This window comes from Brachyistius frenatus, unplaced genomic scaffold, assembly GCF_029030835.1.
Source record: "Brachyistius frenatus isolate BFR_SWC_R1_liver_20210118 unplaced genomic scaffold, ASM2903083v1 Contig_163, whole genome shotgun sequence".
NCBI lineage: Eukaryota > Metazoa > Chordata > Actinopteri > Embiotocidae > Brachyistius > Brachyistius frenatus.
Genome location: NW_027210762.1, coordinates 60,548 through 72,500, shown reverse-complemented (window position 1 = coordinate 72,500; position 11,953 = coordinate 60,548). Strand labels below are relative to the sequence as shown.

General features: G+C 43.2%; 1 protein-coding gene across 1 annotated transcript in view; it reads right to left on the bottom strand.

The window, feature by feature from the left end:
* Window positions 1-11,953, bottom strand: part of LOC138631713 (tensin-3-like) — a 40,448-nt gene that overhangs the window by 27,106 nt on the left and 1,389 nt on the right. Inside the window, exons 2-12 of the mRNA XM_069716848.1 lie at window positions 8,409-8,583; window positions 7,827-7,877; window positions 7,613-7,735; window positions 7,470-7,534; window positions 5,739-5,822; window positions 5,442-5,554; window positions 4,707-4,767; window positions 4,545-4,620; window positions 3,794-3,923; window positions 3,595-3,660; window positions 2,126-2,218 (exon numbers count right to left, since the gene is read on the bottom strand). Coding sequence (XP_069572949.1) covers window positions 2,126-2,218; window positions 3,595-3,660; window positions 3,794-3,923; window positions 4,545-4,620; window positions 4,707-4,767; window positions 5,442-5,554; window positions 5,739-5,822; window positions 7,470-7,534; window positions 7,613-7,735; window positions 7,827-7,877; window positions 8,409-8,558 — 1,012 coding nt within the window. The 5' untranslated portion in view covers window positions 8,559-8,583. The remainder of the gene's footprint in view (window positions 1-2,125; window positions 2,219-3,594; window positions 3,661-3,793; window positions 3,924-4,544; window positions 4,621-4,706; window positions 4,768-5,441; window positions 5,555-5,738; window positions 5,823-7,469; window positions 7,535-7,612; window positions 7,736-7,826; window positions 7,878-8,408; window positions 8,584-11,953) is intronic.

Sequence of the window (11,953 nt, the reverse complement as noted above, 5' to 3'; positions counted from 1 at the left end):
TCAACCGCCACTTTAAAGGGATTGTCTGGATGTGTGTTGTTAGGTTTTTTTCTTCCATCTGTGTGTGTGTGTGTGTGTGTGTGTGTGTGTGTGTGTGTGTGTGTGTGTGTGTGTGTGTGAACAGTTATTCTAACTAAATGGAAACTTCTTGAAAAACAGCCGCCCTCTACACACACACACACACACACACACACACACACACACACACACACACACACACACACACACACACACACACACACACAGGTTCTGGCGCGGCTGCCGTCGGGGTGATTGTCGTTACGCCGTCGGGGTGATTGTCGTTACGCCGTCGGGGTGATTGTCGTTACGCCGTCGGGGTGATTGTCGTTACGCCGTCGGGGTGATTGTCGTTACGCCGTCGGGGTGATTGTCGTTACGCCGTCGGGGTGATTGTCGTTACGCCGTCGGGGTGATTGTCGTTACGCCCCGTTCTCAGGGAACTTTGTGACCACAACAGTTGTAAGCTGTCACACTGACGACCAGCCGATTCCCCGCAGGACCGAACCGCAGCGACGGCCGGTCCAAGCCGACTGGATCTGCACCCGCGGAGCCAAATCACTCCTGAACAGCAGCCAGAAATACATTAATGGATGTTTTTTTTGGCCTCTTTTGAGGCAAAAAAAACACTCATATTTGACATATTATCACCTCGTAAAGTCGCTGAGGGCTTAAACCACATCCCACAGACACAAAGCAAACGTAAGCGTCCCGTTGGAGTCCAGCTGGTGAATCTAAGTGAGTTTTTACTCTAATTTGAACTCTGGTTTGGTCTCCAGCAACTCCTGGTGAAATGATCTGTCTCTTTAGCTTCTTTAAGTGTGTTTGAGACTGAAATACACGCTTTTAAAACCAAAACAAGGAGATAAAACGGGCTAGAAACCAGGAACACTTTTTTTGTCGTGTTTCACGTCTTTGAGGATATTTTTCGGTCTGACGAGCAGCCGTCGCTGCCCAATTTATGTTCTGACCGTGTGAAAACTCAGCTGCATCCCAGAGGGAACATCATGAGGTGAAATTAACGTTTACACCAAAACCCCTGAAGAAAATTTTCAAGTATATGAATTAAAATATAACGTTTGTTGTCAACATCTTGACATCAAAAGTCGTCATAAAATCACCAAAAAAATAAAATCTCTATAAGCGTTGCCTCGAAATACAATAAAAGTCTAGTCTGTGAACTGTGGTGCTCCCAAAGTATTTTATTAATAATTGCTGTGCAATGTTTCGATCAATAAGATCTTCTGAAGGCCAAACCACGATGTTTTCTTCAACCGTAATTATGTTAGGCACTAAAACCTGACGCCGACATCACGCCCTCTGGTGGACAGATGGGTGCATTACGCACTTTGGCGTGTTAGGAAAAAAAATAGATCAATATAACATGAATTATTTTTAATAATTATTTTGTATTTATTTGATATTTGTTTTCTTTTTGTTTGTTTCAGTAATTTCACCTTTATTTTATTTTTTTTAGGAGATTTTTGTTGTTGATCGTTTAAAGATCTTAAAAAAATTCCATTTGTGCCTGAAGAAGATTCACAGCAGTTATTAATAAAAACACTGTTGGAGCTCAGCAGCGTGACAACTTCTGCCTTTTTTTTCTTTTCGCTACGAGCATTTTTCTCTTCCAATTCCAGCACCTGCAGAAAAAAAAACATTTCTTGGATGTACGTCATCTGTTTTTCTCCCCGAGATGAGAACATTTGGAAAAATCCAAATTTATCTCACATGTTAGAAAGAATAAAATATTTTTCTTGTTGCACCGTTAACGTTTTTTTTTTTTGTGAAACAAACACAGAGCAAAAGGTGAAGTCAGCAGCCGGTCATGCAACAAGCTGACTGGAAGTCAAGATAAATACATTTAATAATAAACAATTCAGCAAGCTTTTAAAGATTATTAGCAGAAATGCAAAATATACACAATCTGAAATAAATAAATCTTTAATATTCGAGCAGACGAGTTCATTTCTGTCCAAAAATGATTCTCCGTCCGGATGAAATATTTCCCTGTAAAATCCTGTTTAATCATTAAGGCCGCAGGAATTTAAAACAACAGGAAAAAGACAGAAATAATTAAGAAAGTGAAATTTGAAAAGCAGCTGACCTGTTTCTAGCTGATACGAGTCACGTCGCACCAGCGGGTCCAAAGTGTCGTAGTCCACCGTCACACAGCGCCCGTTCAGCCACAGCTCTCTGCCTGCAGACGGCAAACAGTCAGCGGCTGGTCAGGAGTCAGCGAAACAACAACAACAACACACACACACACACACACACACACACACACACACACACACACACACACACACAGAGTCCATCTGGCACCAGATCTAATTTCAAATGTGATTTAGATAATGATGTGAGCTGTAATTGTTGGATTTCTATGTGCTTCGTCAGTGTGTGTGTGTGTGTGTGTGTGTGTGTGTGTGTGTGTGTGTGTGTGTGTGTGTGTGTGTGTGTGTGTGTGTGTGTGTGTGTGTTTTCCCCTGCGTACAGTCTCTGCTATCTGAATTCCTGTTAGATGTGTGTGTGCGATAACCGCTCCTATTACTTCCTGTTGGGAGTGTGATTGTGAGCTCTGGGGGTCGGACAGCGTCCAACACTGCCCCCACCTGGGTGACCGAGTGGAGGCCGAGTGTTCGTGTGTGTGTGTGTGTGTGTGTGTGTGTGTGTGTGTGTGTGTGTGTGTGTGTGTGTGTGTGTGTGTGTGTGTGTGTGTGTGTGTGTGTGTGTGTGTGTGTGAGTGAGTCACTTTTGTCTCTTCTGCTTGAATTAAGAGACACAATGAAGCTCGGTGCAGCACTGTGACCAAAATAATGAGTCTGTCTGGGACTCCAGATGTTTGATTTTATTAACTCTGTTGCCAAATAAGTACAAAAATAAATCTTCTTTAAGATCTCAACATGGAAACTCTTTTTGAATCTGTGTAGAAGAAATGCAGCATTTTCTAATTTCCCCTTTAGAATAAAAAAAAGAAAAGATTTATGGGCTTTTATTTACCTGTAAAAATCTAAGTTTGAAATGCAGAGTTGAATTTTGTGACTCTTTCTTTTCTCTGCCTTTGAATAGAAATGAACGTGGATTTGTGACTTATGCTGTCTGGTTTTCGCTTTCATTTCTAGTCGAATTTATCTTTATAGCTTATTTACACACAACATACGTTGAGCACAACTTCAGGGCCATCGAAATAAAGCATTAAAAACAAAATAAAAAAACACATTAAAGACTAACTATTATTAAATAATAACAAAAAAATGGAAATATGAACCCAAAATATGACCTGAAATTATACACGGGGCTTAAAACCTTGAATTATCATTTGAAAATTGGACATAAGTATGTTTTCAAGGCTGTTCCAAAGTGCCTCTGAGAAAACCCGGTCGACCCGGAGACTCAGTCCGGATCCAGGAACGACTAAAAGCTGCCGGTCCGTAGATCTGAGCAACAACAAGCGCTGCCGGGGTGAAACAGGTCGGACAGATCGGCAGCCAACATGATGATGCCAGCAGAGCAGAAATGTGCTTGTGATGTTTCTGTAACTTACAGGCTTTGATTAAAAGATAAATCAAATCTTACCTGCTATTTTTTCCGGACTGTCAGAGAGCAGCAGCTCCACTTTCCCGTCTTCTGGGAACCGAGGATCTGAAATATATTTAAAAAAAAGAGAGAAATCAGACATCTGGACGGTGAACCTGAAGCTTCAACACCTGTACAGCTGATGTGGTTCCAGACAGACGGACAGATTTATCTGTGACACGTTGAAACGTAAAAATACCTTCGCTGGCGCAGTCCAGGTCGGCCTTGGAGAAGGCGAGACTGTGTCCGAGCACGAGGCCCGTATGGAACTGGAGGCGGAAGACGACCTGACGGCTCGCCGCCCGGTTGTTTTTATCGTAACAAACCACCTGAAACCACAAGATAAACACACGCGTCCCCGTTTACTGACGCACTTCACGCACTCATTTTGATTTATTTTAATATATTTTATAACTTTCCAACATATCAGATGTTATAAAAGAGCAAATAATTTGGCACTTTTGGCTGCACGTTGTGCCACAAAAAGTTTATTATCATTTTTGTTATTATCAAGTATTTAGTTAGACTTGATTTGTCTTGAACATACCTGCATACGTAAATATATTCAGATATGTGCAGCACGCCAACACAGTAAACATATATACGAATTTTCGTGAAAAACTTCTCAACTGAATAACACTGAAAAATACAATAATAAGATGCATTTAGAGATTTAAACCTGATTTATGAATATTTATAGTAGTATTAGTGGTTGTGTTATTAGTTCAACATCAAGTGAGCTGAACATTGTTTATTATTATTCCAGGAAAACTTTAGAAAATATTTTTACATTTTGGTGACATAAAGCCCAAAAATTCGGAAAATGTATTCCGAGTCCTGAAATAAATAAGAGTTTAAAATACACAAACTAGTTAAAAAAAAAACTTGCTTGAAATAAAAGTCGTGTACGTATTGATCAGATGATATTATTAGATATTATTAGCGCTCACCATGATGTCGCCTTTGAGCAGCTGAGCCGGCTGAAGCACAAAGTAGAGCCGGTCCGTGTGAGCCGCGTCAACGTGGCTGAGGTGGAGATAAAGCACGCATCGTTACCATGGTTACCTTACCGTCGCGCCGCCTTCACTGAGCGTGAACGAGGTCGTCCTTACTAGACTGCTGATGTGCAGACGGCTTGAAGACTCTGGTAGACCCTCAGGAAGAGGCAGCATCCTAAGAAACAACCAGAAAAATTCATAAAGTACGTTGGTTGTGGAAATTTTACGGGAAATTAAACGAGGTGAAATATTACCAACTTCTGCCTTAAGCGTGACCAAGATTTTATATATTGTGCTTCCTTCAAATGGGGTCGTGTTTACCGTATTCAGTCGACATTAATGCCGCCCCCTTGCGGTACTCACGAGTTCAGACATTTCCTGAAACGCTCTGAGTTCTTGAGTTGTGACGTGTTTCCTGACGTTTACAGAAATAGCAAAGTTCCTCAAAAATTTGACCAAAAATCTGATGCAAAAAAACAATGCTGAGAACCAATATTGGACGGCTGTGGGCCCCTCAGATGATACGGCTTTAAAACGAGCCACAATCCCGTCGTGGAAATCACTGCATGGGCTCAGGAACACTTTGGCTGTAAGCTGTTGAAGCTTTTCTGTTCCCCAAAAACACCCAAAATCTGATGTTGGTCAGACTGTCAAGTTGTACTGGGACCTTCTGAGGCGTCTGAGGGCAAAACATTTGCTGCAAAACCACCTGAACTGTGTCGCCACGGCAACGACCTTCTCCAACAGCGAGTTTCTCCCAATCGTCGCTGCCCACCCTCATTTTTTCCCGCTACTTCTTTCTCAGCTGCTGTTTATTTATCTGATTCAGATCGTAGCTCGGCTGCTCACCTCCATCCGCTCGTACTTTCGGGAGGCCGTGAAGAACGACGCAGAGAAGGAAAGACGGAGACGGACACATCCTCAGTCCTCCTTTCAACACGCTGCCGAGCATCCACGCATACCTGCGGAGCAAAAAGACAACACATCCTGCATCTGGTTTTCTCTGAGTTCCCTTGTTTCACAGCTTTGGAGGACGAGTCAGGTGATTCGAGGCCTCGCAGGTCAACCGTCACACCGCATCCCTTCGGTCCACAATCGGAGATCGAAGGGCCGATCCGGAGTTGACCTTCGACCCCGGGGTCTTACCGTTTCTGCGAGGGCGTCATGAGAGCGGTGAGCTTGTCGTTGCAGAACCTCCTCATGGCGAAGTGGTCGAGAGAAAGGTCTGCACTGAGAGAGAGGCACATGTTCAGAGGATATTTAGTCGCCCGTTGGGTCGGAGAACCGGAGGGACTTTGATTTGCTGATGAGGATCATGCGACACTTGTGTTTTTACATTTTTAGGTCATTTTCCTTTCAGAAATCTCAAGAGACACCGTATATGTGAAAACAAATAAAAACCTAAATGCCAGACGTGATATCACCTCTTTCTTTCGTAAACCTTTGCACATGTGCACTCCCTTTCTCAAAGCACATAGATCATTGCCAGAGGGACAATGGTCATAATCAGATATTTCTCAACGCTGAGTCAGCGGCGTGGCCATGAACAGCATGCACACACACACGTGTGCACACCAACAGCTTCCTCTTTTCTGCATTTTTTTTTTTTTGGGGAGAGAGGGGATTTGCCTTCAACTGACTTTTACTGATTAGTCATGATGAAGTGACTAAAAGTTCAAGATATGCTGCAGTTTGATGCTGCAACAATCTGTCACGCCAGCCTTAATAAAGGGAAAATGAACAATGTTTTGACGGAGTCCGGCAGTAAAAGTAAATTAATCGTAAATAAATTCACTTGCGTCCGACGTCAACATGATCCCTGCCTGAAAATCAAATAACAGCCGAGTTCAAAGTCCCGTCAATCAGTCGTGTTGGCCTTTGCCTGCTGGAGACGTACAGTGGATCGCTCGAGTCAATTGTTCTGTCTGCGCTCTTTGAGTCGCAAATACTTCCAACAACGAATTTCAACGCGGCGTCGTTGGTTTACGGTTACTGATCACTTCACGTTGACGAAATCACGCAGATAATCCCAACGTGTGCAACTCTAAGAAGAGAAGAAGTCTTCAAGAAACTGAATTAAGTTAAACAAGTTAATGTCTCAGAACATGAAAACTTTGTAGTAAATATGAGAAGTTGTTCTCTAGACTGTGATCGTTTTTAAAAGTTTGGCCTGCTTGACATTTTTACTTCCAACTCATCAAAAACTGTAAATTAGAGCTGAATAATAAATTAAAAAACTAGTTGTGACCTTTTTGAAAACCTCTCAGCTGCAACGATGCTGATTTTGATGCAGCAGCAATAAAGCGCTACATCCATTTTAATCACGTTAGTACCAGACGCTTCGTTTCCTGAGCAACATTGTAACCAAGCAGCAACCATCGGAGCGGTTTGAAAACAGGAAGTGACCATATTTGGACGAGCTGGGGGAGGAGCCAGCGGTGGATCTGACCGATCTGATCGGAAACCTGACGATACGACGTCCCGCCCACCGATAGCTGTAACCTGACTGCACCACAGGCCTGTCAATCAAACAGACACGCCCCCAAAAACAGGTCTTCTTGAATCTTCTTTTCTAATGAATGAGGGATTATTTTCAGATGGACCTCCAGAAAACTAAGAAGAAGGAGTGACTTTAGCTAACAACACCGAGATAACTGATGGACACATTTTATTCACTTTGGATTTGATGACAGAAGTTGAATGGGAGTCTATGGAGGCTTTTTTTTTTTTTTTTTTTAAAGCCGACCTCTAGTGGCACTCGGTGGTAATGCAGCTTTAAGGCACTTCCGCATCGGCCTCATTTTTCAGACCCGGACGCTACGAACACTTTTATATCCAGTGAAAGGTCCTCATAAAGTCAGTGTTCATCAGTGTTACCTGGCCGACATGTAGCTGAAGTGGATGTAAGACGCCACCAGGACTCCGAGCCGGCCTTTACCTCCCTGCAGAGGACACCAGAGTCAGGACGAATAAACTTCAAGTGCTCACCGAACGTCTCATAGATCACTTCGCTGTTTTACCCGGCAGTGTAACACCAGGACGTGCTTCGGATGCGTTTGCAGCCAGTTCTCCATCGTCGTGCACACGTTAAAAATCTGATCCAGGCTCGGAGCCAAGAGATCCACCCAACCGGTGTCCAGAACCTGACGGGAACAAAACAAACACGCATTGTATCAGCACACGCGCATCACGCTGCGATATTTCACAATTCAGTCTGGCACTCGTTATATTTACCTTGTGGTTCATCCGGGCGACAGTAACGTGTCTCTGTGAGAGGTTGATGAGCTGAAAAAAAGGTGTTGGCATGAGAAAAATGTGGGTTTTATTTGTGTCACCGTAGAATTGGTCCCCCGGAGTCAGACTGTCAACACCGAGTTCCACTGGGACCTTCTGAGGCGTCCGAGGGGAAAAAACATTCGCTGCAAACCACCTGAACTGTGGCGCCATGGCAACAGGGTTCCCCAAAAATGGGACCAAAAATGTTAAGGAACAATGCCGGACGGCTGTGGGCCCCTCAGATGACACTGCTTTAAAACCAGCCACAATCCTGTAGTGGAAATCACTGCACAGGCTCAGGAACACTTTGGCTGTAAGCAGGCGTGTTGAAGCTTTTCTGTTCCCTCCCGAAAAAACCAAATCTGACTGTTAAGTTCTACTGAGACCTTCTGAGGCGGGTTGACTAAATCACTGTAGCAAATCCACATTGTAACTTTATGATAAACACTCATTCGAGGCTTTTTCCTGTATTTTCCTTCGATATTGGAAAAAAACAAAGTCAAAACTATAAAATAAAAATCTCTCTTCCAGCCGTCTCACCATGTAGTTGTGTCCATGTTTGGACTGCAGCATGGCAACGATCTCCTGCAGGTTCTGCAGGTAGATCTGCTCCGGACACCCGGCGGGGCAGAAAATGGTGATGATGCGCTCGGTGATGTAGGTCAGATCCATTCGATGGTGTTCCTCCATGTCCCGGTTTCAGTCACATGGGCGCCTGCGAAACATCCAGGAAGTGAGAAAGAAAGAAAGAAAAAAAAAAAAGAGGCCATGAAGATTTAGAGAAGTGAGACTTTTGGTTTGTCTGAAGCTCGTGCCACATCAGCTGGACGGCGGATTTGTTTCGGCTTCACCCGGCGAATATCTGAGTTCAAATGCGGTCAGCCTTAGAAATCCTGCAAATCCGTTTACTGGATGTGAAGCTAAAACAAAGTGGGGTCGAGCTTACTCAGTGGAAACCCTCCGCCGGGCCGGGCCGGGCCGGTCTGGTCACGGGAGGAGAGATGACGAACGGTAACCTCATGACTCATCAACACTAAAACTGGAACGCTGATTCTGACGAGGACGGAAAATGTGACTGGACTTCTTTTTTTTTTTACATTCACGTGACTCAACAACAAATTTATTAATTGGTTCTATATTTGAAGAAGGAGAAGTTATATCTGTCGCACTTTCTGATAAGCTGCCATTAATAAACATATTAAGAAAGTAATTAAAACATTTATTACAGGATTTATGAAGCCATTCATGTTCGAGCTGGCCTGGTTTTCTGTCGTTTCAGCTCGAGCACTAGTTTTACCACCTTCAGGACATCGAAACCATTCAGAAATATTTACAGTTGGTTGTTTGATTGATTGATTGACTTTGACCAAATTAGAGGACAATTTCAACGTCACATTTGAACACAAACAGGCTGTTTTCCCGATGCTAAGCTACGCTAACTAGCTGCTGGCAGTGTTTACTGAACAAGTTTGTTTTTAGCTACTTCCTAAACATTTTAGCAATTTGATGCTAATTAGTGTTCAACACTTTCTATAACTTATTACACCTGTAGTCTGACACAGCGATGACGCAACGTCCAAAAAGAGAGGCTTATTAAAAAACAGTAAACAGCATTACCAAATAAACATTTCTGGAGTTTTTTTTAATTGCGCTGCAGCTGTAGTTGATCAATTGTCTCGTCTTGTCTGTTGCCAGTTCACAAATATTTGAACTAAAAACAAAGAGCAAACTTTTTCAAATCAATAATAGACCGTCCTATCTCAAATCTTCCTGGTCTACTTTTTATTGGATTTCAGCGGCACAAAATGTGTCTGAATGTTCTTTTGCAACACGTCTAGTTTTTCTTCTGTTTTTTTTTTTTTTTTTTTTACTTCAGAGTCTAATCTGAGATCCTGAAGATTTCCTCCCACATTCCTGCGTAAAAAAAACCAACAAAACGTTCTGAGTCGGATCATTTCTGTGGTCTGTGTCGGCATATGGGCGTCTGAGATGACATGCATGTTTGTGCACTTCTACTGTAGTGAAACCGTCTCGTGTAGCGCAGCGAAAAGGAAGAGCGTTTACAAAGAGCGGCGGTTAACCTCGCCTTCACCCCGGACCATGTGACCGCAGCAGAGTAAACAGCGATACGAGCAGGAATAACGTCCTGGGAACCACCGCAGCCGCTCGCCGTCTCACCCCAACGATCAAAGCGGGCTTGTTTGGTTTTTACGAGGTCACCGAAGACCGAGGTTACGTCATTGACAATCATATTCTTATTATTTAAAAAAACACATTTTAATTGTTGGCAGTCTATTTCAGAAGCAGAGAAGTTTACGGTGAACCCAATAAATACTGATATGATGTCACGCGCACAGTCGAGAGACTCATCTGTACATTAATGCTTTGGTTGTGTGATCTGTAAAGCCTCATAAAGGATGCCAGGTTGGTAAAATGTTCAAAACTTAGCGTGATATTATGAGAACAGGATCCTGGACGGAGTTATTGATCCGAGGCCCGATGAATCAGTGTCAACAATCACTTCAAAATTGAGCTTGAAGGTTCAAAATATTCATTAAAAAAATAACCAAAATGTTCCTGTAGATTCTGTGAAATGAAAATGATTTCCTTTCTTATTAATATTTAGGTCATTTATTATAAGATCCTGCTGTGTATTTGTTTTCAATGCATATTGAGTATCCACAATTTAAACACCTCATTGACGATTTAAAATAATTAGGGCCCACGCGAGTGGGCGTGGCCAAATGGCTCGCTAGCGCAGATGCCGCGGCAGCTACATTTACCTACATGCACGAAGTCTCTTGGCATCATGAATTTGTTTTCGTCGATCGGTGTGCCCGTGGCGTGGCGGCCATTTTGAGCGTCTCGTCATGAAACTACAAGTGACTGTAACATCACATCTAACAGTCCGGCCCTGAAGACACTTGTGTGGTAATATTCGCTCATAGTCGTAGCGCCCCCTGGTGGCAACTGGAAATGACACTTTTCATACTTTTACATGCTACGTCGAGCTGGTTGATCACATGAACCTAAATTTGGGTCAGAATAGCTTAAACATGTGGTCGATGATATATTGAGAATTTCGTTCGACTTTGTCAAAGAGCGTTGCCGTGGCGATACGGCAAAGTTTGATGTTTCGCTGTGACACAGGAAGTCGATGTTTAAGGTCAAAGGATGCTTGAAACCTCACAAAATGTGGCACATACATCCGCATGGTGAGACGATACATCTGATTTGTGTTTTGCGAGTGGGCGTGGCCAAACGGCTCGCATAAACTGCAGCCCCGGCATCTAGTTTCACCTACATGCAGCAACATTTTGGATATGTGTATCACATCGAGATGTACAAAAAAGTCTCTTGGCAGCATGACCTCAACTCAACAGGAAGTCCACCATTTTGAATTTAGTCGCCATTTTTAGCAAATCGCACCTGTTGTATTTTAACGAGCTCCTCTGACAGACTTTAATGTACCGACCTGAAGTTTTGTCTGTCCTATCTTAACACCTTGGAGATGAAAAGTTATCAAAGGAGTTTGTTTTCGTCCAATGGTGTGCCTGTGGCGTGGCGGCCATTTTGACCGTATCGTCATGAAACTACAAGTGACTGTAACTTCTATGTACATATTCCGATCTTCCTCAAACATTACATCTTTGATAACAGTCCCGCCCCGACCCGACCCGCCGGCTCCCCAAAGTGCACCGTGCGAGGGCCAGCATATCACTGCTTGCAGTTTTAATTTATTTAATTATTCATTTTGGGAGAAAAAACAATCAAAAAAGACCAATCAATAGGACTTGCTCGTGTCATATCAGTGACCAAATCCCTCACGAGCTTCTCACCAGGGATGAACTTTGAGATACTATGCGACCTGTGTGAATGTACAGAACACTGAACTGGGCACCGGGGTCAAAAAGGGTCAAAAGGGGTCAAAAGGGGTAAAAGGGGTCAAAAGGGGGTCAGGGTTCACACAGAGCATCCGTTTGAAGTGACTGTTTACATCTCTTTGTTTGGAAGTCAATCAAACAACGACAAAGAGACACAAAAAGATGACAAAGAGATGCAAAATAACCTGAAAGAGACACAAA